The 25,697-nt window shown below is 46.3% G+C and overlaps 1 protein-coding gene across 6 annotated transcripts in view; it reads right to left on the reverse strand.

Moving 5' to 3' along the window:
• The window catches only part of GBF1 (golgi brefeldin A resistant guanine nucleotide exchange factor 1), a 172,074-nt gene that overhangs the window by 56,555 nt on the left and 89,822 nt on the right, over positions 1-25,697 (reverse strand). For all 6 annotated transcript variants that reach the window (XM_045023623.1, XM_045023621.1, XM_045023622.1 and 3 more), the window contains 5 exons: positions 18,170-18,301; positions 7,823-7,941; positions 7,062-7,170; positions 6,611-6,671; positions 2,370-2,424 (listed from right to left, as the gene is read on the reverse strand). In XM_045023623.1, coding sequence (XP_044879558.1) covers positions 2,370-2,424; positions 6,611-6,671; positions 7,062-7,170; positions 7,823-7,941; positions 18,170-18,301 — 476 coding nt within the window. The remainder of the gene's footprint in view (positions 1-2,369; positions 2,425-6,610; positions 6,672-7,061; positions 7,171-7,822; positions 7,942-18,169; positions 18,302-25,697) is intronic.

Genomic DNA, 25,697 nt, shown 5'->3' on the forward strand with positions numbered 1-25,697 from the left:
TCCAAACTGTCCTGACTACAGAGACAGATGAGGCAATGCTGAAGACCCCTATGCACTTTCATTTCTGCTCTATCAGGAGCAAAAGAAGATAGGCACAGTGAAAGAAGCTCAGCCTACACTGGTCTATGAACTCAATTTGAAAGCCAAAAAATGGCTCCAGCTAAATCGGTTTCTAATACTGTGTAGGGCCAATATGGACAGGGGCAAACTGTGGATCTAAAACACTTTTAAAAAATATTGTTCTAGTGGAAAGTATGGTTTCCAAGACATTTTTAATCCTGTTTGGCCCCATTCACACCCACTGGGCAGAATGGTTTAGCTAAGGCCATGTTAGAACAGATTAAATATGGCTCTCAAACACTATTCCAAAGTCAGTGAAGCCAGAACCAAAGAGACTTGGCCAATACATCACAGCCCCATTTGAATGTCTGGGAGGCAGATGAACTCCCCACCACTGTGCCATGTAAAGGTGCTTACAGTCTGAGTCTGCAAACCAGAGTTGTCTGACTGTGTCCTTGTCAAGTGACTCCTCCATCATGCTTCTGCAGCCATCACCCAAGAATGACATGCAAGACTTGGTCTTTGAGGAGTTACTTAGGCTGTGGGCAACAGGCTCCTTCTCTGTTTTCACTGGCCACTGGGATGATTCATCCCTTGCCCACGCCCTCCCACTTCTTTCCTTCTGAAGACTCCTCAACAGTGTCCCAATTCCCACTCACCAATACATTTAATGATCCAGTTAGAACAAGACTCTCTCCTTTCTGGTCCTGCCCCAGGCAGATCCACAACATTGGAAAGCAACCACTGCATGCATTCTCCCCAAAAGCCATGCTGTGTCAAAAGGGTACGGGGAGATTTGCTACACACAACATAACTCTATCCCAGGTGGTGTTTGCAGGAGAAAGGGAAGGAAGGAGAGATGGAGGGAGGAAGGGAGAGAGAGACCTTCAGGTTCTTAAAGAGCAGTACCCTCTCTAACTGGTTCAGGGCTTTGGGTTGTTCCCCACTACTTAGTTCCAGTTTGTTGAGGAGACATGGAGAGATCTGTGAAAGACAGGCAAATGCATGGTTTAAACAAAGCAAAATAAACCCAAAGAGAAAGAATAACCTGGCAGAGTGCAAGACTATGGGGGAGAATTGTAGCATGCGGTGAATAGACAGGACAAGGTGACAGTGTTTCAGAGATTGGACTTAGAGCATTGCCTTCATGAGCTGGGAGCAGCTATCACCTGATCACTGGATAGCTTGGGGGAGGATTTACTTACAGAAAATTACAGCTTGTGTATATGAGCATTAGGAATTCTGGCATTTAGAGTATGTCACATAGATCAGTTCTGATCTTTCCCTGTTCTCACTGTCCCATCTTATGCTCAGCACAAAATCTGTTGCTTCCTTCCATCAGAGAAGGAAACATGCAACAACAGTGTGTCACCATATGCTGCCATGGAAGTACCAGAGCCTCTGCTGGTTCAGATCCGTTATCATAAGCGCACACTGACAGCAGATTTTCCAGGACACCTCTATGTAGAGCACCAGTCTAAGAAGAGTGGTTCTAAAATGTCAAGGATCCAGAAGGAAAGAAAAGACGTATTACATTCTTAAACATGTGAGATCACATTTGTGGTATATACCCTACTGCATCCAGATGCTTAACACTCATTGGCAAGGCAGCTGCACATACAAGATGGTGCTAGGCAACAACCCAGAGCCCTACAGTCCCCTTTCTCCTCCAAGGGGGTGTGGAGGGGAGAAGGAACATCCTCTTCCAAAAGATAGAAGCCCTCTTCTGAGCTCAGATTTCCACCATGGAGCATCCCTCTCCTAGTTTCCTACCTCTTCATGAGAAAAGCCTCCAAAAACCTTGTCAACACTAGGGAATTTTTACAAAGTTTTCACAGTGCCTCACCTACCCTCAAGAAGGCTTCCTTTTTAGGTCGGGGAGCAGGAACAAGATGCACTGGTAAGCAATACAGACAAATGTTGTGAAAGGGAAGGATGAAAAAGAAGCCGAAGAGATGTCAGAAAGGGTTAAAACATTTGGAAGGCATCACCACCAAATCCCAGGGCCTGCAGGGGTTCTAGATGAGGAGCAGCTGTTGGCTACTGCCACAGCTCTGCCTGACTTGCCCAGGCAATAATTCATAGGCAAAATTCATTGCTGGAAAAAAGTGAGCACAACTCCACAGAGTTCAATAAAGCTGTGCCCATTTACACCAGTGGTGAATTCAGCCCTATGTTATTTAGCATGCTTTCTTCACTGAGCTAGAGATTTCCAGGAACAACATAACCATAGATGTGAAGGCAAAGAAGAGAGATGTGAGCAAGCAAGAGGAGGCGGAGGAGACAGCAGGGAGTGTACTGGCTCTTACCTTCTTCATGTTAGCCCCCACATAGCTTTTAGGTTCTTCCTTAAAGTGAGGCAATCTGAAAGACAAAGAACAAGCAGGAATGCACACAGCCTCCCGGGCACTGGTGCAGGAAGAGAACACCCTCTTCAGATCTGGCTGCAAACACTAAGGATGGAGGACCACCTTGGACCCAAGATGTTCTCCAGGAAGTGGCCCTCTCCCAGTTTCTTTCTGCTGTAGAGGATGCTATGGGAAAAGCCTTCTCTACACTACGGAACGTTCATAGAAAGCACCCCACTGCTGCTAACAGTGGTACAGCTACGCTGATGTTAATTGCTTCAGGAGCACTCATGTAGCAAATTCCAGCTGCTGGTTTCAGCACTGCAAATTAAACTTGTCCAGAGCAAGTCCAAGTAGCACATTGCTGAAAACGGCAGCAGGAGATCAAGAGCCACCTACACTAGGGCTCCCAATATTGTTAGTACCAGTGAACTGCGAATCAGTTTCTCTTCTCTCAGAAACAGCAGAGTCAGATTTAGAGTAGTTATTACTTTGAACTTATCCCACGGGACCATCTAGAAGTGGAGGATAACAGGACATTGCACAGTATATAGTCAGAAATCCAGCACTATTTTCTCCAGTCCTCAGCCTGAAAGCCTCACATTAAGCAGCCCCCTCATTGGGGGTAGAGTAGATGGGAAGGTCAGAGCTCGGCAGAGATGGGCAGCTTAAACCTGTCCTCCCAAATGATCTCTGCAATAAACAGCATTTACGTCTTTAACACCCACACACCTTGCTTCCTCTCATCTGGCTTCCTTACACTTCTGGCCTTCACATGCTGGGGAGACAGCAAGCCCATGCCCCAGCTTTGCCCAAGGACGAACAGACAAGGTAATATTCCAAAGGAAAGGCAAACAGAGCAAGCCCACCATCCAGAGGCAGTGCTCACCCTACTCATGCCCCAGTGACTGCCACAGGTATATACAAGTTCAGCTGCTCTCAGGAACTAGCCATGGTGGTGATATTTTCAAGTTAAATTGGGAGGGGGAAAGAAAGAGGAAGCTGCATATGGATTTGTGAATAAGAACTCTGCCAAGCTGCCAAATAAGTGAAAACAATACATTGATCGTTGTTCCTTTATCATACACTTGCTTCTGAACCTAGCCACAAAGACCCATAGACCACGGGGTGTTTGCATTCATCCAGTTATCTATGTAGTCAGAATCAGAGTCATATTTCAAGGCAGAAGGGACCAAAAGACCATCCAATATATCATACACCACGAACACCAACCCAACAACCAGAATTAGACCAAAGTATTACAGCCCACAGCAGGCAAAACTATTATGTGCCAGAAGCAGAGATTAGGCAGGGCCAAAGTGCACCAATACCCAAAGCACCCACAATGACTGGGAAATGATTACGTGAGAGATACTCAGAGAATCCTGGCAAGTGACCCACACCACACTCTGCAGATGAAGGCAAACTCTCCCCCCTGCCAGGTCACTGCCAATCTGACCTGGGGGAAAATTCCTTCCTGATCCCCCAAGTTAGACCTTTAGCATGTGAGCAAGAACCAGCCAGCCAACCATACAAGAAAGAGAATGCTCAGTCTACCTCCCAGCCCCTCTCCCCCCAATATCCCATTTCCAGCCATGGCCATCCCTGAGACTTCAGAGACAGGAGATTTTAAAAATCCAGAATACGTGGAGGGTATGGTCAGAAGGAATCCCTTCCTGACACCTGCAGGTCGCCAGCTGAAACCCCGAAGCTTGAGCTTTTAGAAATGTAAGACAAACTGGAATTGAGCCCGAGGGCTCCTGAGCCCTGACCCCCACAATCACAAGCAATCCTGTCAAACAATCGCACTCAAATTTGTCTCTTAAAATGAATTAAATTTTTGCCCTCAACTCCTAGTGGGAGGCTGTTCCAGAAACAACTCCTCCTGATGGTTAGAAACCTTTGAATTTCTAGCCTTTATTTATTTGTTTATGGTCTGTTTATGCCCATTTTTGTGCCAACATTGTCCTTTAGCTTAAATAGCTCTTCATCTCCCTGATATTTACCCCCGATGTATTTATAGAAAGCAATCATATCCCCTCAGCCTCCATTTTCTAACCTAAACAAGCAAAGATCTTCAAGTCTCCTCTCATAAGATAGACCCTTCCATTCTCCTGATCATCCTAGTATCTCCTCTGCACCTGTTCCAGTCTGAATTAATCTTTCTTGAACATGAGTGACCAGAATTGTACACAGTATTCCACATGAGGTCTTACAGGTGCCTTGTACAATGGCATTAATACTTCTCTGTCTCTACTGGAAATGCCTTGCTTGATACATCCTAAGATCAAACATGCTTTTTTCAGTCACATCATATTGGTGGCTCATACTCATCCTGTGATCAACCCACACGCCCAGGTCTCTCTCCTCCTCTGTTGCTTCCAATTGATGAGCCCCCAGCTTGTAGCAGAAATGCTTATTACTAGACCCTAAATGCATGACTTTTCACTTTTGTACTATTGAATTTCATCCCATTTCTGTCTCTCCAGGCCTCAAGGTCATCCAGATCTTCCTGTATAATATTCCAGTCCCAGATCTTATTGATCATCAATAATGCCTCCCAACTTTACTAATGAAATATGCTCATGATACAGACTCATACTTTCTGTGCTAGGGTCATCAATAAAAATACTGAATAAAGGTTGGTCCCAAGACTGATCTTTGAGGAACTCCACCAGTAACAGCAGCAAAGAGTCCTGTGGCACCTTATAGACTAACAGACGTATTGGAGCATGAGCTTTCATGGGTGAATACCCTCTTCGGCGGATGCATGTCAGATCCAGACTAACACAGCTACCCCTTTGATACTCCACTAGTAACTTCCCTCCAGTCAGGTAATTCACCTTTCTGCATAACCTGTTGCCTTTCTCCCCTTTAGCCAGTTCCTTATCTACCTTGTAATTCTTGTACTGGTCCCCATCTTCTCTAATTTAACTAATAATTTCCCACATGGTACCACGTCAAATGCTTTACTGAAGTCCAAGTATATTAGATCTACTCCATTGCCCTTATATAAAAAAATCTGCTATTTTCTAAAAGAAAGAAATAAGGTTAGCCTGCAATGATCTATGTTTGGTGAACCCATGTTGCTTTTCCTCCCCTTTATCATTTGCCTCCATGAATTTAATTATTTTTTCCTTCATAATTTGTTCTAAAGCCTGGAGTGCTACTGATGTTAGATTAACAAATCCAATTGCCCAGATCACATTTTCTCTCTCTCTCTTAAATATACGTATGACATTAGCAACTCTCCAGTCATACCGCATTACCTTTGAATAGATACATTTATTAAAAATCCTTGCTACTGGATTAGCAATTTCATGTGTCAGTTCTTTCAGTATTCTGGGATGGAAATTATCTAGTGCCACTGATCTGAGCCCATTAAACTCTTAAGTTTTTCTTCCACCTCAGATGTGGAACAGAGATGGGGCTAGCAGGGCCAGTTGCAGCGGCTCGGAATGTGGAAGATGGAAGGATGTGCTTGTGGGAACTGGGAGGGTTGAAAAAAAAGAGCAGAGGCACTGCATTCCCCAGTCAGCATTTCTTGGAACAAACTTACTGCACTGCTTCCTTTTGACCAGATCTCTATATTTGTATAATACCCAGAGAAAGGCTTTGATTATTTCATTGGCCAGGAAGAGGAGTTTAGGCATTGCTTACAAAAATGAATTAACGACTGAGTTTCAGAAGGAGAGGGAATCCTAGTTCAACACTTTGGCAGTGTTGGTCAGGGCACAAGATTCATCCAAATGACAAGCTGCCCCAAGTGACCCTGAAGCAGTTTAAATTCCTTTCAGCATCTGAGGTGAAACTCTGCTGGAATTAAGCATATGTCTATTTAACACGGTCTTTCTATTACAGTTTTAAAGAGAACTATACATTTTTAAAGCACAGAAATGGATTCTGGGTTTTTGAGTGGAATTTGCATTATCTGGCCAAAGAACCTTTTCTTAACCAAAAGTTCTTGTTTGGTTGTCTGTCTGTCCCTGAAGGGCACCTTAAATCATACAACTTGGTCTAACCCCCCCTCCAGTCTTGGTGAGACAGCCCAAGAGAGAAGGACCAAATCCTCCCTTCCCCACCACCCTGAAACCATGGTCTGATCAAACGGATTTTCTGTGGGCCCCTAAGTGGAAGTGTGGAATCTTCCTGTCCATAGAGGGCCATCTCAGCAATGCTGAGGCAAACACAAGCAGGTTTACCTTGTGAAGAGCAGCTGCACCATGTCGACCAGAGTGTGCTCTGCAGATTTTCTCAATAACTCTGCGAAGACAAAAACAAATAACACAGGTGTCATTACTCACTGTGATATTATCAAGAGGCTTCTCCAAGCAGACTCCCCTCCGAGCCTTGTTTACAGAGGATTATGGCAAATTTATTAAAACCAGCTCCAACTCTGCCTTGCTGCAAAATGGGCACATACTCACAAGGTGGCGCCACGGAGCCGGGGAAAAAAACAGAGGAGCCACTGAGCAAGAAGTTGTGCAGTGAACCTCTGACTAAGTTTCCATGAAACTGCAGAAGCTTGTGATGTTGTAAACTCAGCATATTCCCCTCGATGGATTTCATGCACTGGGCCTAGATGCAGAGGTCTGGAGAGCCCAGATCATTTATTAGGAGCCACCACCATGGGAATATGAAGAACAAACCTACCACTGAGTCTCATTTCAAAGCATATACGGAAGCAGGACTGCATGATCTCACACACTGACTCATTGGTGAGATGGGCTCCCACTGGAGTGAGCAGCAGGGTCCTCAAAACCTGCAAAAAGCAAAGTTTAAACGTAATGCAGCACCAATGCCATTCACCTGCACACTGAGACAGGGTCGAGGCACTCAGGAAAGGTCTGCTTGGAACCCAGGAATCACTGCCATGAGTGAAAGGAGGAGGGTTTCCAAAAGTCACTTCAAAGTGACTGTTGTGCTCAAGGGCAGGAAAGCTGGAGAGCAAGAGTGATGGCTCTGCTTATAGGCCTGGCACCTCACATGCTGCCCAACACTTGGGTTTGCTAAGATTCCTTAGCCCAAATGCAGATCCAAGCAATATACAACTCTAGGCTTGTCTCAGAATAACTCCTTTCACTCCCCCCTACAGCCCTCGGCTACCACCAAAGAAGCTGCTGGGTTCCCCATCCCTGCTTTCCCCACCACTGGAGAGGAACACACACAGGCTAGGATCAAGGCTATAGCACATCAAGAACTCTATTTAAAATCAATTCATTTAAGCTTTTAATTATTTTCATTTGGAAAAGCTTTTACCACAGGTACATGAGCCATCTGTTTAAAAATAAAGTCTGTCACTAAGCTCCTGCAGAGTCAAAACACTGCTCCCTCCCACCCGCATCTCCATGTAACTGGATCCACTCAGTGCCAGGCAGCAGCCATTATGGTAATTGCCACTTCTCTCCACTTACCTGCAGAATTTTCATCAGGACAACCTCATCGCTCGCCGGATCTGTGCCCACAAATCGGGCATGCGTGACGGCGTCCGCCATGTTCTCCATTCCCTCAGCTGTGCCCTCATGGCTGGGATCTGCACAAGAAAACAAAGAAGCCATGACAGGAAATGGAAACTGACAGGGAAAAGCCAGCTGCCGGCTGTCGCCTCTGTGCGGAGACACTGACCCAGAGCTGCTTCACTTACATCTGCTGTCTTTTTGTGTGGCTTGGGGGTAAACTCCTCTCCCTGTAGGGTCCACTCAACTTCCGTTAGCACTGATAGGCGTTTTGTTTATTGCTATACGTTTTCAGTATTGCACACAGGGCACTTAATTGGGGACAGGAACTGCCTTTTCTGTTTGCAAAGAGCTTATGTTCCAACAGACAAAGGACAGGGGAGAGGAGTAAGTGATTAAGCTGATTACGTCCCCTCGTCCCCCCCAGATCATGTTTTTGTTGGTAAGTTATAAGACTACTCCCCAAACACCCATGACCTAGTCAGCTGTTAACCGCATCACACTGGGGAGAGAAAAAATGTCAACATATGAAACCAGTTTCCATTTGCTAAACTCACTTCTACTACAGGCATAGGAGTCCCTGCCTGGGGTTTCTCCCCGACAGGGAAGGAAGCTGTCCTCTGCTGCCTGGGGTTTCTCCCAAGAGGCAAGAGAGGGAGAAGAGGCCAGCATCTCTCTCAGGGGGAAAAGGGTAGACAGACAGGACCATGGCTGAGATACCAGAGCTGCAACCCTCCCACTTCAATCAGTCATCAAGGCCCCTCTCTCCATTTCATTCTCTTGTATCTACAAACATGGGTGCAGCTGAGAGGGAGCTTTGGATTGGATTGTTGCCAGTAACCGTATTTTGTGCCACATTTCAGTGGCTTTGGGAAAGCTGCCTCTGGCTTTGATTTCATTCTCACTTAAACAATACCGCATTGAGCAAGAGTCTTGTTACCATCTTACCTAAACAGTCATTAGGAAAGAGAGGAGACAAACTAAACACTAGTTAATACCTCATTAATTGGGGACAGGGCTCCATGAACTCCAGCAAACACATATCTGGCAGAAGAGCCCTGGAAACGAATGGGCCTTGTGCACTTGGCGGAGAAGCTGCAGCAGATTCTCTCTTCAGCTCTAGTAGCATTCACACCTCAACCGCTAAAGTCTACATATTAAAGAAAGCTTCCCTTGTTGTGTTCCATGCCCTCCGTGTCCCTTCACGGAGAGCAGGCTCAATGGCGCTGTGCAGATTCTGAAAAGCTACTGTGTAAGAAATATTTTTCACAGCTACACGCACAGCAAGGGATGGCATCATGCTATGTAGCAGCCTGCCACTGGATGAGGCACAGATACTACTGGCTGAAGGGCAGTAGCCCACCAACACAGCATGCATCCCCATCTTATGCAGATCTTGCCTTCCTCTGATGGGTTTTGTTTTTACATATTTGGGCAATGCTTATATAACCCATCGTTATATAACGTCTTATTAAACTGATCAGAGTCTGTCAGAGATTTGGATTGGTCATTTATGACTCCATGTCAATGGCATCCTGTTGAGCACTGACACTTGGTGGCAAAAGGCAACACGTGGACCTAAATGTCAGAGAGGTGATAGAAACTATCTGGTGGCCTGACTTAAAAGTAGACCTTTCACTGCTTAGGATATACAATGGCTTCTACCATTGCTATCACCAGCTCAGCTCCACCCGTGGTGGTGCTAGTGCAGACTAACTGAGCTGGGTCAGGTGACCTTGTGGTTTTAACTACTGACTCTCATCTTTTGAGGAATTCAGGCAATTCAGGGGTCCTCTCAACAGGAGCTTTAAGGGAAGTGGAATAATCGGAGTGGGGAGAATATGCTTCAAACCTCTCAATAAGCAAGCTCTTCCGCAGCTACAAAGAGCAATGGAGCAAAGATAGGCACTTCCAAGTGACTCAAGTAGTAAATCAAACTAGCTGTAAAAACAGGTAGCATACCCAAGGTACAGTTGCTATAATTTATTCTCATCAATTCCACTGAGGAGGAATGTGGAAAAAGGAACAATTGAGTGTTTTTTATTTTAATAAATATGAGAAGGTTCAGGGACAATGCAGCATGTAAGAGTTAGGAACACAGAAAAAAAAAGCTTAAAGGCCTACCCACATGTTATCTAATAGATAGTCATAGCACAGCATGAAGTTAACTCATTCCCCAAAACTTGGACTAATTAGCTAGTCATTTATTACTGGTCAGACTGCTGTACAGGTTCTTAGTAGCAGATGTATACACCAGAAAATAAAACTAAAAAGAACCAGGTCAGAACTGGAAGGGGATTCTTATTCTCACCACAATATAAACCAATTCTACTACCGCAGGAGGTAGTTATTTCTCTCAATCTACACAAGATGGATCATCTCTACTGCAGCATACAAATTCAAAGAGTGGCTCCCCTGTGGTGCTGAAGATAGAGCTAAACTGGTGAAAATCCAGACTGCACCTATAGACATCAATGCTGAGCCCAGTGATGTTGAGAGTGAAAGTTTGTTTTAGAAGTGGAAATCTAGAAAGCTGCTATGAACATTCTGAAGTCCATGACATGTATGGTGATTGCAGCAAAGCAAATACATTTAAAAGGGAAAAGTAGAGAATATGCTTTTGAAATTCACTGCAAGCCTTGACTGAAGGTTAAGGACTACTCAAGACATCTAGATAGGTTTTGTGAAGTGCTGTGGAGGAGCCAGTGGTCATGGTACATGTTGGTACCAGTGAGGTAGAGAAAGGTAGGAGAGAGGTTCTAGACGCCAAATTTAGGTTGCTAGATAAAGAGAAGAAAGGATCTCCCTGGTAGCATTCTCTGAAATGCTTCTAGTTCCATGCCCAGGACCAGTTAGATAGGCAAAACTACAGGGTCTCAATGCGTGGATGAGACAGTGGTGTTGGAAGGAGGGATTCTGGTTTATTAGGAACTGGAAAACCCTGTGGGAAAGTGGAGCTTATATAGGAAGGATGGGCTCCATCTAAAGCAAAACGGAACCAGACTGCTGGCATGTAAAATGAAATAGGTTGCAAAGCAATTTTTAAACTAAGGGCTGGAAGAAAGCCCACAGGTGAAGAAGAGCACATGGCTTGGACACGGACATGCCTTCGGGGAGGGTTTATTAAAATGAGATACTCTATTACCCTTGTGAAGAGGAGAGGACAGAAGTTGAACACAGTACAGGCAGGAACTGAAGAGAAACAGTCAAATGAAAAAATCCCATTCAGTTACATTACATGAAGGTAGACAATTAAAAACTGACAAATTTAATAAATGCTTGTATACAAATGCTAGAAGTCTAAGTACTAAGATGGGTCAACTTGAGTGCCTTGTATCAAATTAGGATATTGATATAATAGGCATCACAGAAACTTATCAATGGAAAATGGTAATACCAGGGTACATAGAGTCAAATATAGTAAAAATCTTAAATGAATCAAATTGTACCACAGAATCTCTATAGATAGAAATTCTGTGCTTGAATAATAAGAGTATAGCAGTAGGAATATACTACTAACCTCCTGACCAGGATGGTGACTGTGAAATGCTCAGAGATTAGAGAGGCTACAAAAAAACAGAAAAAACTATAATAATGGGGGATCTCAACTCTCCCCATATTGACTGGGTATATGTCATTTCAGGACAGGATGCGGAGATAAAATTTGTAGACAATATTACTTTTGCTTCTTAGAGCAGCTAGTTCTAGAACCCACAAGAGGAGAGGCAATTGTTTAGTCCTAAGTGGATCACAGGATCTGGTCTGAGAGGTGACTATCTACCTGAACCAGTCTGTAACAGCAACCATAATGTAATTACATTTAGCATCCTTGTAAGGGAGAAAATACCAAAGACATTCACCACAGTAGCATTTAACTTCAAAAAGGGGAGCTACAAAAAAAAATGAGAAAGCTAGTTAAACAGAAATTAAAAGGAATAGTCACAAGGGTGAAATGCCTGCAAACTATTTAACAAAAACATACCAAAGGCTCAACTAAATGTGTATCCCAAATTAAAAAAAACAATGTGAGGAACAGCAGAGTAAAAGAGACAAAATGGAATCCTTTACAAATTGGAAGTCGAAGCCTACTGAGGAAAACAGAAAGGAGCATAAATTCTGGAAAGTCAATTGTCAAAAGTATAATTAGGCAGGCCAAAAAAGAATTTTAAGAGCAAGTAGCAAAAGACAAAAACTAATAGCAATTTTTTTGTTTAAGTATATCAGGGCTTGGCTACACTTGAAAGGTGCAGCGCTGGGAGTTACAGCGCTGGTCGTGCAGCTGTGCAGGGCCAGCGCTGGTGTGTGGCCACACTCACAGCTACCAGCGCTAGTGTGTGGCCACATTTGCAGCATTTACAGCGCTGTTGGGAGTGCTGCATTATGGGCAGCTATCCCAGCATTCAAGTGGCAACAACATGCTTTTCAAAAGAGGGGGGTGGAGGGTGGTGTACTGTGACAGGGAGCGGGGAAGATAGAGAGAGTGGATTTTTGGAGCCAACACTGTGTGTTAGCTTCCCTGGATTTAAAAATCACAAAATGTTTGCGAGCCCTTAGTCTTAACTCTTAATTGCAAACAGCCTGCCTCCAACACGGACTCCCCGCTGTTTCACTCACTCCCTGTGGTGTACTGTGACAGGGAGCGGGGAAGATAGAGAGAGTGGATTTTTGGAGCCAACACTGTGTGTTAGCTTCCCTGGATTGAAAAATCACAAAATGTTCGCGAACCCTTAGTCTTAATTGCAAACAGCCTGCATCCAACGCTGTTTCTCTGGGCTTGGCTACACTTACAAATTTGCAGTGCTGCAGCAGGGTGTGAAAACACACCCTCTCTAGCGCTGCAAATTGCGGCGCTGCAAAGCGCCAGTGTGGTCAAAGCCCCAGCGCTGGGAGCGCGGCTCCCAGCGCTGTCCGTTATTCCCCACAGGGAGGTGGAGTACGGACAGCGCTGGGAGAGCTTTCTCCCAGCGCTGGTGCTTTGACTACACTTAGCGCTTCAAAGCGCTACCACGGCAGCGCTTTGAAGTGCTAAGTGTAGCCACAGCCTCAGTCAAGCAAACTGCTTGCCTCTCATTTGATCGTTCACAGCCAGGTACAGATAGCTCCTGTTTGCTGTGATCAGTGTTTGTTTTTTAGATAAGCAGTTCAACGGAGCTCCGATCGGAGTTCACAACAAAACAAAGAGAGGCTGCATAACAAAACAAAGGAAGTAATTTAGTTAAAAGCATTCTGGGATATCTCCTTATTCCCTGGAGGCCAATAAAAGCGCTGGTGTGTGTCCACACTTGATGAGCAGCGCTGGATCACCAGCGCTGCAATCGCTACACCCCAACCTGGCCAGGTGTACAGCCAGCGCTGCAGCCAGGGAGTTGCAGCGCTGGATGTGCCTTGCAGGTGTGGACGGTTACTAATTGCAGCGCTGGAAAGCCTCTACCAGCGCTGCAACTTGCAAGTGTAGCCAAGTCCTCAGAAGCAGGAAGTCTGCCAAACAGTCAGTGGGGCCACTGGATGATCTAAATGCTAAAGGAGCACTTAAGGAAGACAAGGCCATTACAAAGAAACTAAATGAATTCTTTGCACTGGTCTTCAACACAAAGGATGTGTTGGAAGTTCCCACACCTCAGCCATTCTTTTTAGGCGACAAATCTAAGGAACTGTCCCAGACTGAGTGTCAATAGAGAAGTTTTTGGATAAATTGATAAATTAAAACAGTAGTAAGTCACCAGAACCAGATGGTATTCACCCAAGAGTTCTGAATGAACTCAACTATGAAATTACAGAACTACTAACTGTAGTATGTAACCTATCACTTAAATCAGCCTCTGGAATAGATGACAGAAGGATACTGAATGTGACATCGATTTTTTAAAAAGGCTCCCGAGGGGATCCTGGCAATTACAGGCCAGTAAGCCTAACTTCAGTACCAGGCAAATTGGTTGAAACTATAGTAAAGATCAAACACAATATGTTGGGGAAGAGTCAACATGGCTTTTGTAAAGGGAAACCATGCCTCACCAATCTATTAGAATTCTTTGAGAGGGTCAACACACACGTGGACCCAGGTGATCCAGTGGACACGATGTACTTGGACTATCAGAGAACCTTTGACAAGGTCCCACACCAAAGGCTCTTAAGCAAAGTAAGCAGTCATGGAATAAGAGGAAAGGTCCTCTCATAGATCAGTAACTGGTAAAAAGATAAAAACAAAGGGTAGGAATGAATGGTCAGTTTTTACAGTGAAGAGAGGTAAATAGCAGGTTCCCCCAAGGATCAGTACTGGGACCAGTGTTGTTTAACATATTCCATATGATATGGAAATAGGGATAAACAGCGCAATGGCAAAAATTTGCCAATACAAAATTACTCAAGATAGTTAAGTTCAAAGTAACGGATCTCACTAAACTGGGTGACGGGGTAACAAAATGGCACATGAAATTCAATATTGATAAGCGCAAAGTAATGCACTTTGAAAAACAATCCCAACTATACATACAAGAAGATTGGGGTCTAAATTTGCTGTTACCATTCAAGAAAGTTCTTGGAGTCATTATGGATAGTTCTCTGAAAACATCCGTTCAATGTGCAGAGACATTCAAAAAAGCTAACAGAATGTAAGGACTCTTTAGGAAAGAGATAGATAATAAAAGAGAAAATCTCATAATGCCACTATAGAAATTAATGGTATGCCCACACCTTGAATACTGTGCGTGCAGTTTTGGTTGCCCTATCTCAGAAAAGATATATCACAACTGGAAAAGTTTCAGAGAAGGGCATCAAAAATATTTAGGGGTATGGAACAGCTTCTGTATGAGGAGAGATTAAAAGACTCTTAGAAAAGAGATGACAAAGGGAGGATATGGTAGAGATCTATAAAACCATGCACAGTGTGGAGAAAGTGAATAGGGAAGTGTTATTTACCCATCTCATAACACAAGAACCAGGGCTCACCTGATGAAATTAACAGGCAGCAGGTTTAAAATAAACAAAAGGAAGTACTTCTTCATACAACACACAGTCAATCTGTGGAACTCGTTGCCAGGATATGTTGTGAAGGCCCAAAGTATAACTGGGTTCAAAAAAGAAAAACAAATTCATGGATGATAGTTTCATAAATGGCTATTAGTCAAGATGGTCAAGGACACAACCCCATGCTCTGGATCACTCGATAATTGCCTTGTTCTGTTCCCTCTGAAGTATCTGGCACTGGCCACGGTAGGAAGGCAGGATACTGGGCTAGATGCACCACTGGTCTGACCCAGTATGGCTGCTCTTATGTTCTCTACAGCGTCTATCAAAGAAATTGGTTGCTAGTCGTCCTATAGAAATAGCAAAGCTCAAAAAATAACTAATCCAAAAGCAAATGCACTGGGAAATAATGGAGATACATTCAACTGACGTTAATATTATCACAAGGTTTCCTGTTGCTGCAAAAAATTGCCATGGTATATACAAAATGTAAGTGTCCAAGCAAAGATGAAGTGTTTATTTCAGAGCAGAAGACAACCTGTGACCACATTCTGTAATAATGACTATTTCTACCAAAGTACATGCATGATGGATACTTAATTGTTTTACTTGTTTTGTTTTGTTTTTAAAACCATGATTACCTGTTCTGTTCATTCCCTCTGGGGCACCTGGCATTGGTCACTGTCGGGAGACAGGATACTGGGCTAGATGGACCTTTGGTCTGACCCAGTATGGTCATTCTTATGTTCTGACTGAACAGCAGACTTACAGGCTGCACGCTACACCATTAATAAATGGCTGCATTAATACCAACTCATAACAGACCTTTGCCAGTTGGAGATCAGATGTCAAAAAGTGCACTCAAGAACTGTGTTACTCTGAAGAGGATGTTTTCTGATTTAAGAGTTTTCAACCACTCTCTCTCAATACTGGTTAGACAACCAACCACCTGACTAGCTGGCAGAGATTCCATCTGAGAGAATGAGAAATACGTGTTGTCCACAAAATGCCTTTAGGAGTAGGAAGAGGGAGCTGTTTATAAACATACTGCATCTCAAGACAGCTCTTCAAACGTGTTGTCTTAAACACGCCAGTCCTTCCACTGCACGCTGGTCTTAAACCCCCAAGTGCAGAGCACAGGCCATCTGCTCCCACACAGATCTAACAAATGCCAATTTTGGAAAGGGTTCTGGTTTGGTCATTCAATTACCCAGAGTTAGAAAGCACAGCAAACATCAGCCACACTACATTTCCCCACTCTTGTTCCCTGTTTATAATCTGGGAAAAGCTTGCTTGTTAAGAAGAGTTTTACACTTTGTGTATCTTTATATAGCACTTTGATAGTTCCTGTGCTGGAGTGAAGTAAGTTAATATCACAAAAGGGAAGGTAAGAATGACAGGGCTTTCATATAACAATGCAGCCCCAGCCAGACATTCAATCAGCACCGTTAATCCCAGCCTCACTGATGTCTGGAGAAACACAAAAGGCAAGGCCCCTGCGAACATCACCTGAAGCAATCACTGAGAATTTGGATTACAGGTGCTGTTCCAAAACAAAAACCAAAGGATTCTGCCATTGCCTGCAAAAATCACACACCCCACACACTTTAGAGAGGGCCTCTTGCTGGGGAGCTCTGGTGTGACCTGTAGCTAATTAGGAAGTTAAAGAATGTTGTCAAACTCTCAATCATTTTCTGTCTAGCTTTGTTAAAATAAACAACTGAAATCCTAAACCAACTGTCTTTAGCCATTTATGCAGTTACTCTGCTGACTGAAACGCAGCATACCTACTGTACAGGTGACCCTACCTATTAAAACACAAAGCTAAAAGTGTATCTGACATTTTGGTCCTACTTCCCAGTTCACAAGCACACACACAGGAAGTCATTGTGTACTCATTCCACTTAGAAACAGTCATGTCCTCTTTCTACCAGGATACAAGAGCTGCACTGTTGCTTACATTTTCAAAGGTGCATGTGCTAGGAATGGTTTATGTGTTGCTAATGCATTTATTGTCACAGTACATTACACTAAAATTATATAAAAAGTTTGGAGATATCCCACCAGTTAAGCATTTAATTTTACCATTACACACACCACTGCAGAGACACCAAAGTACCAACCAGAAGAAACAGACTGAGATGCCCATTTTAATAGGTCACAAAGATCCCAGTTTCTTAGCATTTCTTTTCTTAACTTGGGGACTGGGTTTCTTATGTTGAAGTGATGATTAGATTCACCTACAATACAAAGCTTTCTGGTAACAAGTACCTGAAACCTAAGTAAGCAGGAGCTGTCATTTGTCACTAGATTCCAGCTCCACAACCACTCTACCCTATAAACACAAGATGTGGGAGACGACCTCAACTTTTTTCCATCCTTCAGATGCAATGCCTGGCTTTTTTGTTCCTGCTAGGTCTCTGCCACCTCAACACAAGCAGTGGCACATAGCATGTTCTGCGGTGATTGCTGAACACGACTCAGTGCATACAGCCACGAGGGGGTGCTACAGAACAACGCAACATGCACCACCCTCCACCTCTAATCTAGTGATGTTCCTAGAGTCTAGTAAGCACAGGAAGAGTTTCAAGTTTCCACTGAACCCTAATTTCCCAAATGGCTAATTTAAAAATATTAGTGACACAATTTGATATCCTCCCCACTGCTCCTAAAAAATACTCTCTCTTTATACAAACAAAGAAGTAATAGCAAAACTACTCCATGTCAACCGTGAGAAGAGAGTTTTTCAGGAGCTGACAGAGACAATGTAGGCCACTGGACAAGGACTGGACTATAAAAAAAACTACCCATCACAGAACCATCAAGATCTGGGAATACCTCCCCAAGTAACCTTGCTGAGTTTATTGTGTGTGTGAACCTATTATTGTAACCCTTGCCCTCATTTTCCACTCTCCCTTCCCACCTTGTTATACTGTGTCTGAAAGCACATGGCAAACACTCCAGTGCATGGATTGCTCCTTTATGTATTTCTGTGACATACCTAACACACTTCTAGGTGCTTAAAATAAATATTCCAAATGCCCTGAAATGCCTGCAATGGTTAGAAAAGACTAGAAGTCCTAGAGCTATTTACTACCATCTACTACCATTCTAAAGCTGTGAATGGCACTAGTCAGCATCACATGAACCAAGTTTACAGAAAACACACTTCCCCATTATTTCCTAAGTATTACTGAAGACTCTGTCACCCCCACACCGTCAGCCCAGGCAGACTTCAACCCTGCGAAGGCTGAAAATATGTATTACCCCATTATGCATGGGATTTCCAGAGCATACACTTGGCTGGCATTTTGGGAAATGCCAGTGATCCAAGCCCCATACCTATTAATGCGTATGAGAGGAACTTGTTCACAGATGTCAGGGCCAACCCAGTGATGGGACCTGTAGTGTCTTCAGAACGGATTACTTCCAGGAAGGGTCGGAGAAAGACGTTGGGTTCAATTTCCGAAAGCTCTGTAAGAAAAAGAGAACATCATTAGAGACTTAGTTTACCAATGGCCAGACCACAGAACTAAAAGCAACTTGTGCTAAAAACAAATTCTTGTAACAGGGGAGTAAGTTCTGTGGGACCTTGGTGTACAGCCAGGATGATCATCCCTTTGGTGACCGGCAGGATGATTCGAGCCTGAGACAATATGCTCGCAAACTCCAACAGCATACTACATACTAAGTCCTCACATTGCCAATTTGCTCATTAGTCTCATTCATTAGGTTGCATTTAATTTCCCCTCTAAGTAGCTGTCCAAGCTCAGTCTCTCAGGGAGGAAGCCGTATAAATGGCTCATTAGTCATTTCAGAAGATTGGTGGGAAGGTGGGGGCTGCTCCTAAAAAATGAGCACCGCAGAGAGAGGAAGGAGTTATGAAGCTCCTTAATTCTTATGCAAATGTAGTGATCTTCTAAACAGCCTTCTGGAGCCTCCTGTCTGAGCTCCCATTGTAAGAGCACTATGTAAACATCACAGAGCTGCTGCTCCTTATATTAATGCTTTAATTAATTGGCAGATATTGCAGCATTTTCCTTGGATGCCTGTAATGAGATCAAATTAGCTGTATAAAACCTGACTCATCCTTCCCCATTCCCTCACAATATTCACTATCTGTGTGCATAGTATATCCACCACCTACATCTACAGTGTGAATGAATACATGACCACATTTGGTGGGTGTGTCCCACGGGATTGTATTCAAGTCAGTGTTCTAGACCAATTTCATTTTTAGGCAAGAGAAACTGAGCCAAACCATTTTATACACCTTCCTCCCTCCCCCAAATAACCTTGGCCTTCAGACTATACATCTAAACTCGGGAGTGTAAAAGGGGCAGTTACTTACCTGTAACTGGAGGTTCTTCGAGATGAGTGGTCCCTATCTGTATTCCACTGAGGGTTATGCGCATGCGCCATGCACCCAGACCTTTTCAAAGTAGTAGCATCCATTAGCCCGTGTCTGTGCCCTTGCATTGCCTCGTGGTTTTGGCCAAGCAGATATAGGGCAGAGCAGACCAACCGCATCTTCAGTTCCTTCACTGCAGATCTACCAGATCCACAGCAGATGGGAAGGAGGATGGGATTGGAATACAGATAGGGATCACGAAGAACCTCCTGTTACGGTAAGTAACCACCCCTCCTTCTTCAAGTGATGAACCCCATTGTATTCCACTGAGGATTATTAACAAGCAGTAGTTAATTAGGAGGAGAGTGTGGGAAGATGACGGAACCATGGAACAGAGGACCATTGCACCGAATGAGAATCATGCACTAGAGCAGCAGTCACCAAAGTTTTGAGGGTTGCAACTCCCTTATTCTGCCCTCCCCCTTTCCCCCCCAGGAGTGGGGCTGCGTCACACGGGACGACACAAACAGGGTAAGGGGGCCGAGTCTGGGGTTGCAGCTGTTGGGGGGGTGGGGGGGGCTGGGGCCAGGGCTGGAGACAGGGATGGGAGCGGCCGCACTGCCGGGCTGTGGTGGGGCCCAGCACCAAGGTCCACAGCAAGGTGAGGCTCTACTCCCAGCCTGGGGCTGAGGCTGAGGCTGGGGGCAAGGCCAGGAACAGAGCCCCGGCCAGCAGACAAGGCTAGAGACGGGGCCAGGCACACGTGGGGCCGGTGGCTGGGGACACGGCTAGGGCCTGGATTGGAGCAGAGCTGAGGGTGGGGAGGGGCTGGGTGGTACTCCCACCCCACCTCTGTGGGGGCTGGTCCAGGCCCTGCCACACACCCCTCAGACGGCCCTCCACACCCCACAAGGGGGGGGGGGGGCACCTCACACTTTGGGGACCTCTGCACTAGAGCATAATGAGAAGAAAAAGTGTGTACTGGACTCCACGTGGCTGCCTTATATGTGTTTGTCATGGAGCACGGCAGTAGTTGTTGCCTGCGCTCTCATGGAATGGGCCTGTATCCCATCTGGTGGGGACTGTCCTGATAGTTGATTGCACAGTGTAATGCGCCCTAAGACCCACTTTGAGATTCTCTGGGTGGAGATGGCCTGCCCTTTAATTCTCTCCACTATAGCAATGAGTAGTCTAGATTTCTGGAAGGGCTTCATCCTGTATAGGTAAAAGGCCAGGGCTCTATGGACATTGAGAGAATGAAGCGGCTGTTCCTCATTTGAGGCATGTGATCTGGGAAAGAAGGTTGGCAAACATATGGGTTGGTTGAGGTGGAAGCGGGAAACCACTTTTGGTAGAAATTTGGGATGCAAGCACAGTGGTGCTTTCATCTATCCTTATGAAACGTGGTGAAAGGGAGGTTTACCATCATGACTCCAAGTTTGCGAACCCTCCTTACAGAGGTGATAGCCACAAGAAAAGCGACCTTCATGGAAAGGAGAGAAAGGGAGCAGGAGTTGAGAGCAAGCCCCAAGACCTTCAAAGAGAGGAAACAGTCCAAGAGAATAAGGATGCCAACAGCTTTTTGTTGGGCCCAGGAGGTGAAACGCACCCATTTAGCTCAGTAGGCTCATCTCATGGAACCCTTCCTACTACTGGAGAAGACATGTCATACTGCTGACGAACATTTTCATGCTAGCAGAGGAGTCCATCCAAAAAAACAGGCTGTCAGGTGAAGCATCTGTGGATTGAGGTATATGAGTCTGCCGTTGTGTTGTGAGAGCAGTTCCGGAAACGTTGGGAGTAGGAGTGGAGGATGTTTTGACATGCAGAGAAGCAGAGGAAACCAGAACTGGCAAGGTTAGAATGGAGCAATCAGAATGACCATTGCCTTCTCCCGTTGGAGTTTGTGAAAGATGCATTGCAAGAGTGGCAGGGGAGGAAAGACATCGCTGATCTGGTCCAACCAGTCGACTACCAGGGTGTCGCCTTCTGAATGGGCACTGACCCTTCCCCTTGTGCAGTACTGAATGCACCAAAGGAGGTAGGTTGGCAAGAGCACGGTGTGAAGTGGTTGATGGCTCTCTAGATGCACTCACAAATATTGCTTACACAAAAGCTAAGTGTGCTGCATGAAGGGCTGACCATCGGCAGACCAGGCAGGCAAGACCTGTGGACCTTCAGGCACTTCTGTGGAGGTTCGTAGGCTTGCTAGTGGTAGAATTGGGGAGTTCAATAGCATTATGTAGACGATGGCATATATATTTTCATTTCAGTGCTGGTGTATATTTGCCTTGGGATTGAAGGGTGGGTTTAGAGCAGGGGTCTCAAACATGTGGCCAGCCAAGCTCCCCGCTCCCCCACCCCCATCCCTCTGCCTACCCGCAGGATTGCCCCCTGTGGCGCTGCTAGCCCCACGCTGCTCCTCTGACGCAGCTGGCAGCACAACCCTTCGGTCTCGGGGGAGGGGGAAGGAGGCAGAGGGCTTCTGCATTGCCTCCTTCCAGGCACCGCCCCCCGCAGCTCCCATTGACCGGGAACAGGGAACCACAGCCAATGGGAGCTTCGTGGGAGGTACCTGGAGGAGCGGCAAGAGCAGCAGACACACAGAACTCTGAGCTCCTCCCTCTCCCCCAGGGGCTGCAGGGACACGGTTCCAGCTGCTTCCTGGAACAGAGCGGCACAGGGCCAGGGGCCAGGGCAGGCAGGCAGGGAGCCTGCCCTGGCCCCGGTGCGTGCTGCTGCCACCCCGGAGCCGCTCTAGGTAAGCGGTGCTGGGCTGGAGCTCGCACCCTGAACCCCTTCTGCACCCAACTCCCTGCCCTGAGCCCCATGCTGCATCGAGCACCCCTCCTGCACCCCATCTCCCTACCCTGAGCCCCATGCCGCATCGTGCACCCCTCCTGCACCCCAACTCCCTACCCTGAGCCCCTGCCACATCCCATACCCCTCCTGCACTCCCTGCCCTGAGCCACCTGCTGTACCCTGCACCCCGACCCCGTGCCGCAACCCTCTCTCTTTTGCACCCCACACACCAACTCCCTGCCCTGAGCCTCCGCTGCGTCCTGCACCCTTTCTGCACCCCCGGGGGAAGCGCTGGGGTGGGAACTTCGGGAAAGGGGTTGGAATGGGGCAGGGAAGGGGTGAGGCCTAATGGAAGGGGTGGGGGCGGGGCCAAAGGCAGCGAGGGGTGTGTGTCAGTGATGCGGCCCTTGGGTCAATGCACTAGTCCTCATGTGGCCCTCGTGGTCATTTGAGTTTGAGACCTCTGGTCTAGAGTCTTTCAGTGAGTGTAAAGAATTGCCAGTCTTCTGGTAGAAGAGGGTGATTCATCAAAAGGGAGGTCCTCAATTGTGCTCTATACCTCTCAAGGGAAGCCTGAGGAATGTAACCAGGATTCCCTCCTCATGCCTATTTCAGTCACCACTTTGTGTGAGGATATGTCCACGGAATCAACTGCAGCATGAAGTATGGTCCTGGAGACAAACTTGCCCTCCTCCAAAATAGCTTAGAAGCGAGCACAGTCCTGCTGAGTTAGCTTATCTGCAAAATCCACCATCTGCCTATAGTTCAAGAAGTCATATTTGGCCATCAGCGCTAGGTAGTTCAAGATACAGAACTGGAGGCTGGCTGAGGAAAAGACCTTTCTACCTATAACGTCAAACCTCTTGCCCTCTTTGTCAGAGAGGGTGGTGCATGTGTGCTGTTGTCTGGACCACTCCTTATCAGCCTGGATCGCCAGGGAATTAGGCAGAGGAGGGGAGAACAGAAACTCAGACCCCTTGGGGGGACACAGTACACCTCTTTTCTGCCCCCTTTGGGGTGGGGGTGCATGTGTCCACAGTATGCCACATGGTGCATGCCGGTTGGAGAATGGCATCGTTGATCAGTAGGGCCACTCCAGAGGATACTGATGCATGCAAGATGTTGAGTAGTTGGAGCTGACTGTCCTGCACCTCCTCCAACGGGATATGAAGAGCATTAGCTATTCTCCTGACCAGCTCCTGAAATTGATGGTAGTCATCCAGGTCAGAGGAGGACGTCAATGACATAGTCGCATCCAGGGACAATGAGGGGAACCTCTCTGGATCTGTCGGTACTGCCGGAGCTGGGCTGACTGGTGCAACGTCCAGACCCAGCTTCAAATGTCTCCTCAACGAAGCATGGGGGGATTCCTCTAGGGCTGAGCAAGACTGTTCTGAAGGCGAATATTGGAGCCAGGAGCTGAGTGCAGCCCCATAGCGACCTCCATGAGGTGCTTCTTAAGGTATAGGGCCCGGCCTTCCCAGGTACGAGAAGAGAAGGAGGCAGATATTGCACCTGGATACTACATGCACTTCTCCTAAGCAGTACAGCCACCACTGGTGCTTGTCATTCAGTGAAAATGAGCAAAGGCAGGAAGCACAGACTTTGAATCCCAGCATCTTTGGTATAATCCAGTGCCCCTGCACAGCTGGGGGTTGGTGGGAAACCACCAAAGCGGCGTCCCAAAGTCTTTAATCCTACAAAAATTACTATGAACACTAAAGCTACTACAAAAAAAATCAGTAAAATCCTAATTATGTACAAGAACAGAAACAGTTTTTCTGGAAAGTTTCGAAAGTGTGTCACCAAGCATAGTGTGTGTGGGCAGGGGGAGAGTGCTCGACCCCCACTCCGCCCCAGGCCCCGCCCCCACTCCACCTCTTCCCCCAATCCCGCACCTCTGCCCCCGCTCCACTCCCGGCCCCACCTCTTCCCGGCCCCGCTCTGCCCCCTTCCCTTCTTCCCAGTGCCTCCTGCACACCATGGAACAGCTGAACACAGAGGGCAGGAGCGCTGGGAAGGAAGGGGAGAAGTTGATTGGCAGGGTCATTGGTAGGTGGGAGGTGCTGGGGAGGAGCTGGCTGCCGGTGGGTGCTAAGCACCCAATTTTTTTTTTCTGTGAGTGCTCCGGCACTGGAGCACACACGGAGTCGGCATCTAAGTCACCAAGGACAAGAGAAAAGCAGAAGCTCCGACTCGGATTATGTGTTGGTGAGAAGGAACTGAAGACATGGTCAGTCAATCCTGCCCTTTATCACCTCGGGCGAAACCACGAGGCAATGCAAGGGCACATGTGCGGACCAACACACACGACTACTTTGAAAAGCTCTGGCTCTGGGTACATGGTGCATGAGCATAACCCTTAGTGGAATGCAATAGGGACCATCACTCGAAAAAGAATGTGCTATTACCCCAATTCTTGTTGCTTTGTACAACATCCCTGGCTGGGATGATTTAGTTGGGTTTGGTCCTGCTTTGAGCAGGGGGTTGGACTAGATGACCGCCTGAGGTCCCTTCCAACCCTGAGATTCTATGAAAAGGAGTTCTCTGTACAGCTGCCACAAAAACAGGTAGATGCATGGAGTTGTATGTTGAGAAGGGAACTTTCTACCTCGGCTTGGAGATGCTTTAAGTTTAGGCTTGTGAGTTACAACACAGGCATAACTTTGACTCAGATTGGAGCCCACTTACTTTTCAAGCTAAATCATTCTAGTGCTCATAGCTCTCCAATGTCTTCCCACAATTCCCCCTGAAGGACAGACAATTTATCCCACAGCTGACAGGGAAAGAATCCTAGAGTGTCTCAGCATACAGAACTAGAGGCAAGAGCAGAAACAGTGAGGACACAGTAACAAGGTTATGGCTTTGCAGTGGAATTGCTCACAGTAGGATTAGGACAACTTGGGCCCTCAGACCCAGATGCCAATTACCCAGGTTAACTGTGTAGACGTAGCCTAAAGCAAAGTAATATGGTTTCTTCTACTCCATTTGTAGTGAGAAAGAAACCCTGTAGACAAAAAACCACAAGGAGCACAGAAAGGGTAATATTCTGATATGACATTACAACTGTACGAATTCTCAATAGCTCATGGAAATGCAGAGATCATGAGACATGCTTTCAACAATGCTTAAGAGTAGGGCTACACTGCAATTAGACACCCACAGCTGACATGTGCCAGCTGACTCAGGGTTGCAGGGCTTGGGCTAAGAAGTTAATTGTGGCTTAGATGTTCTGTCTAAGGCTGCAGCACAAGCTCTAGGACTCTCTCACCCCACAGGGTCCTAGAGCTCTGGCTCCAGGCCAAGGCCCCACGTCTACACCACAATTAAACAGCCCTTTAGCCTGAGCCCCACGGACCCGATTCAGCTGGCACAGGCCAGCCATAGGTTTTAACTGCAGTGTAGACATATCCTAAATTTGCTTTATAGAATTGTCACAGGGTGACTGGCCCTTTAAGAGGGAGCAGGGCCAGTGCACCTGTGCCTGGTCATATGACCCTAGTTAGGCTTAAGAGTGCAGCTGGGGCTATAAAGAGTCAGAGAGAGACCCAGTGAGGGGGAACTGGCTGAGAAAGAGGCAGGAAGCTGCAGCAGCAGAAGCAGCAGGAACAAGAGCAGGACTGCCAGGGGAGGCAGTGAAAACCAAAAATGTAACGGGCGAGCTGAAGAGCCATTTTGTTTAAGTTTGGACAATAAATGTGCCTACAGGAGACCGAG

Source organism: Mauremys mutica, chromosome 7 (assembly GCF_020497125.1).
Source record: "Mauremys mutica isolate MM-2020 ecotype Southern chromosome 7, ASM2049712v1, whole genome shotgun sequence".
Taxonomy (NCBI): Eukaryota; Metazoa; Chordata; order Testudines; family Geoemydidae; genus Mauremys; species Mauremys mutica.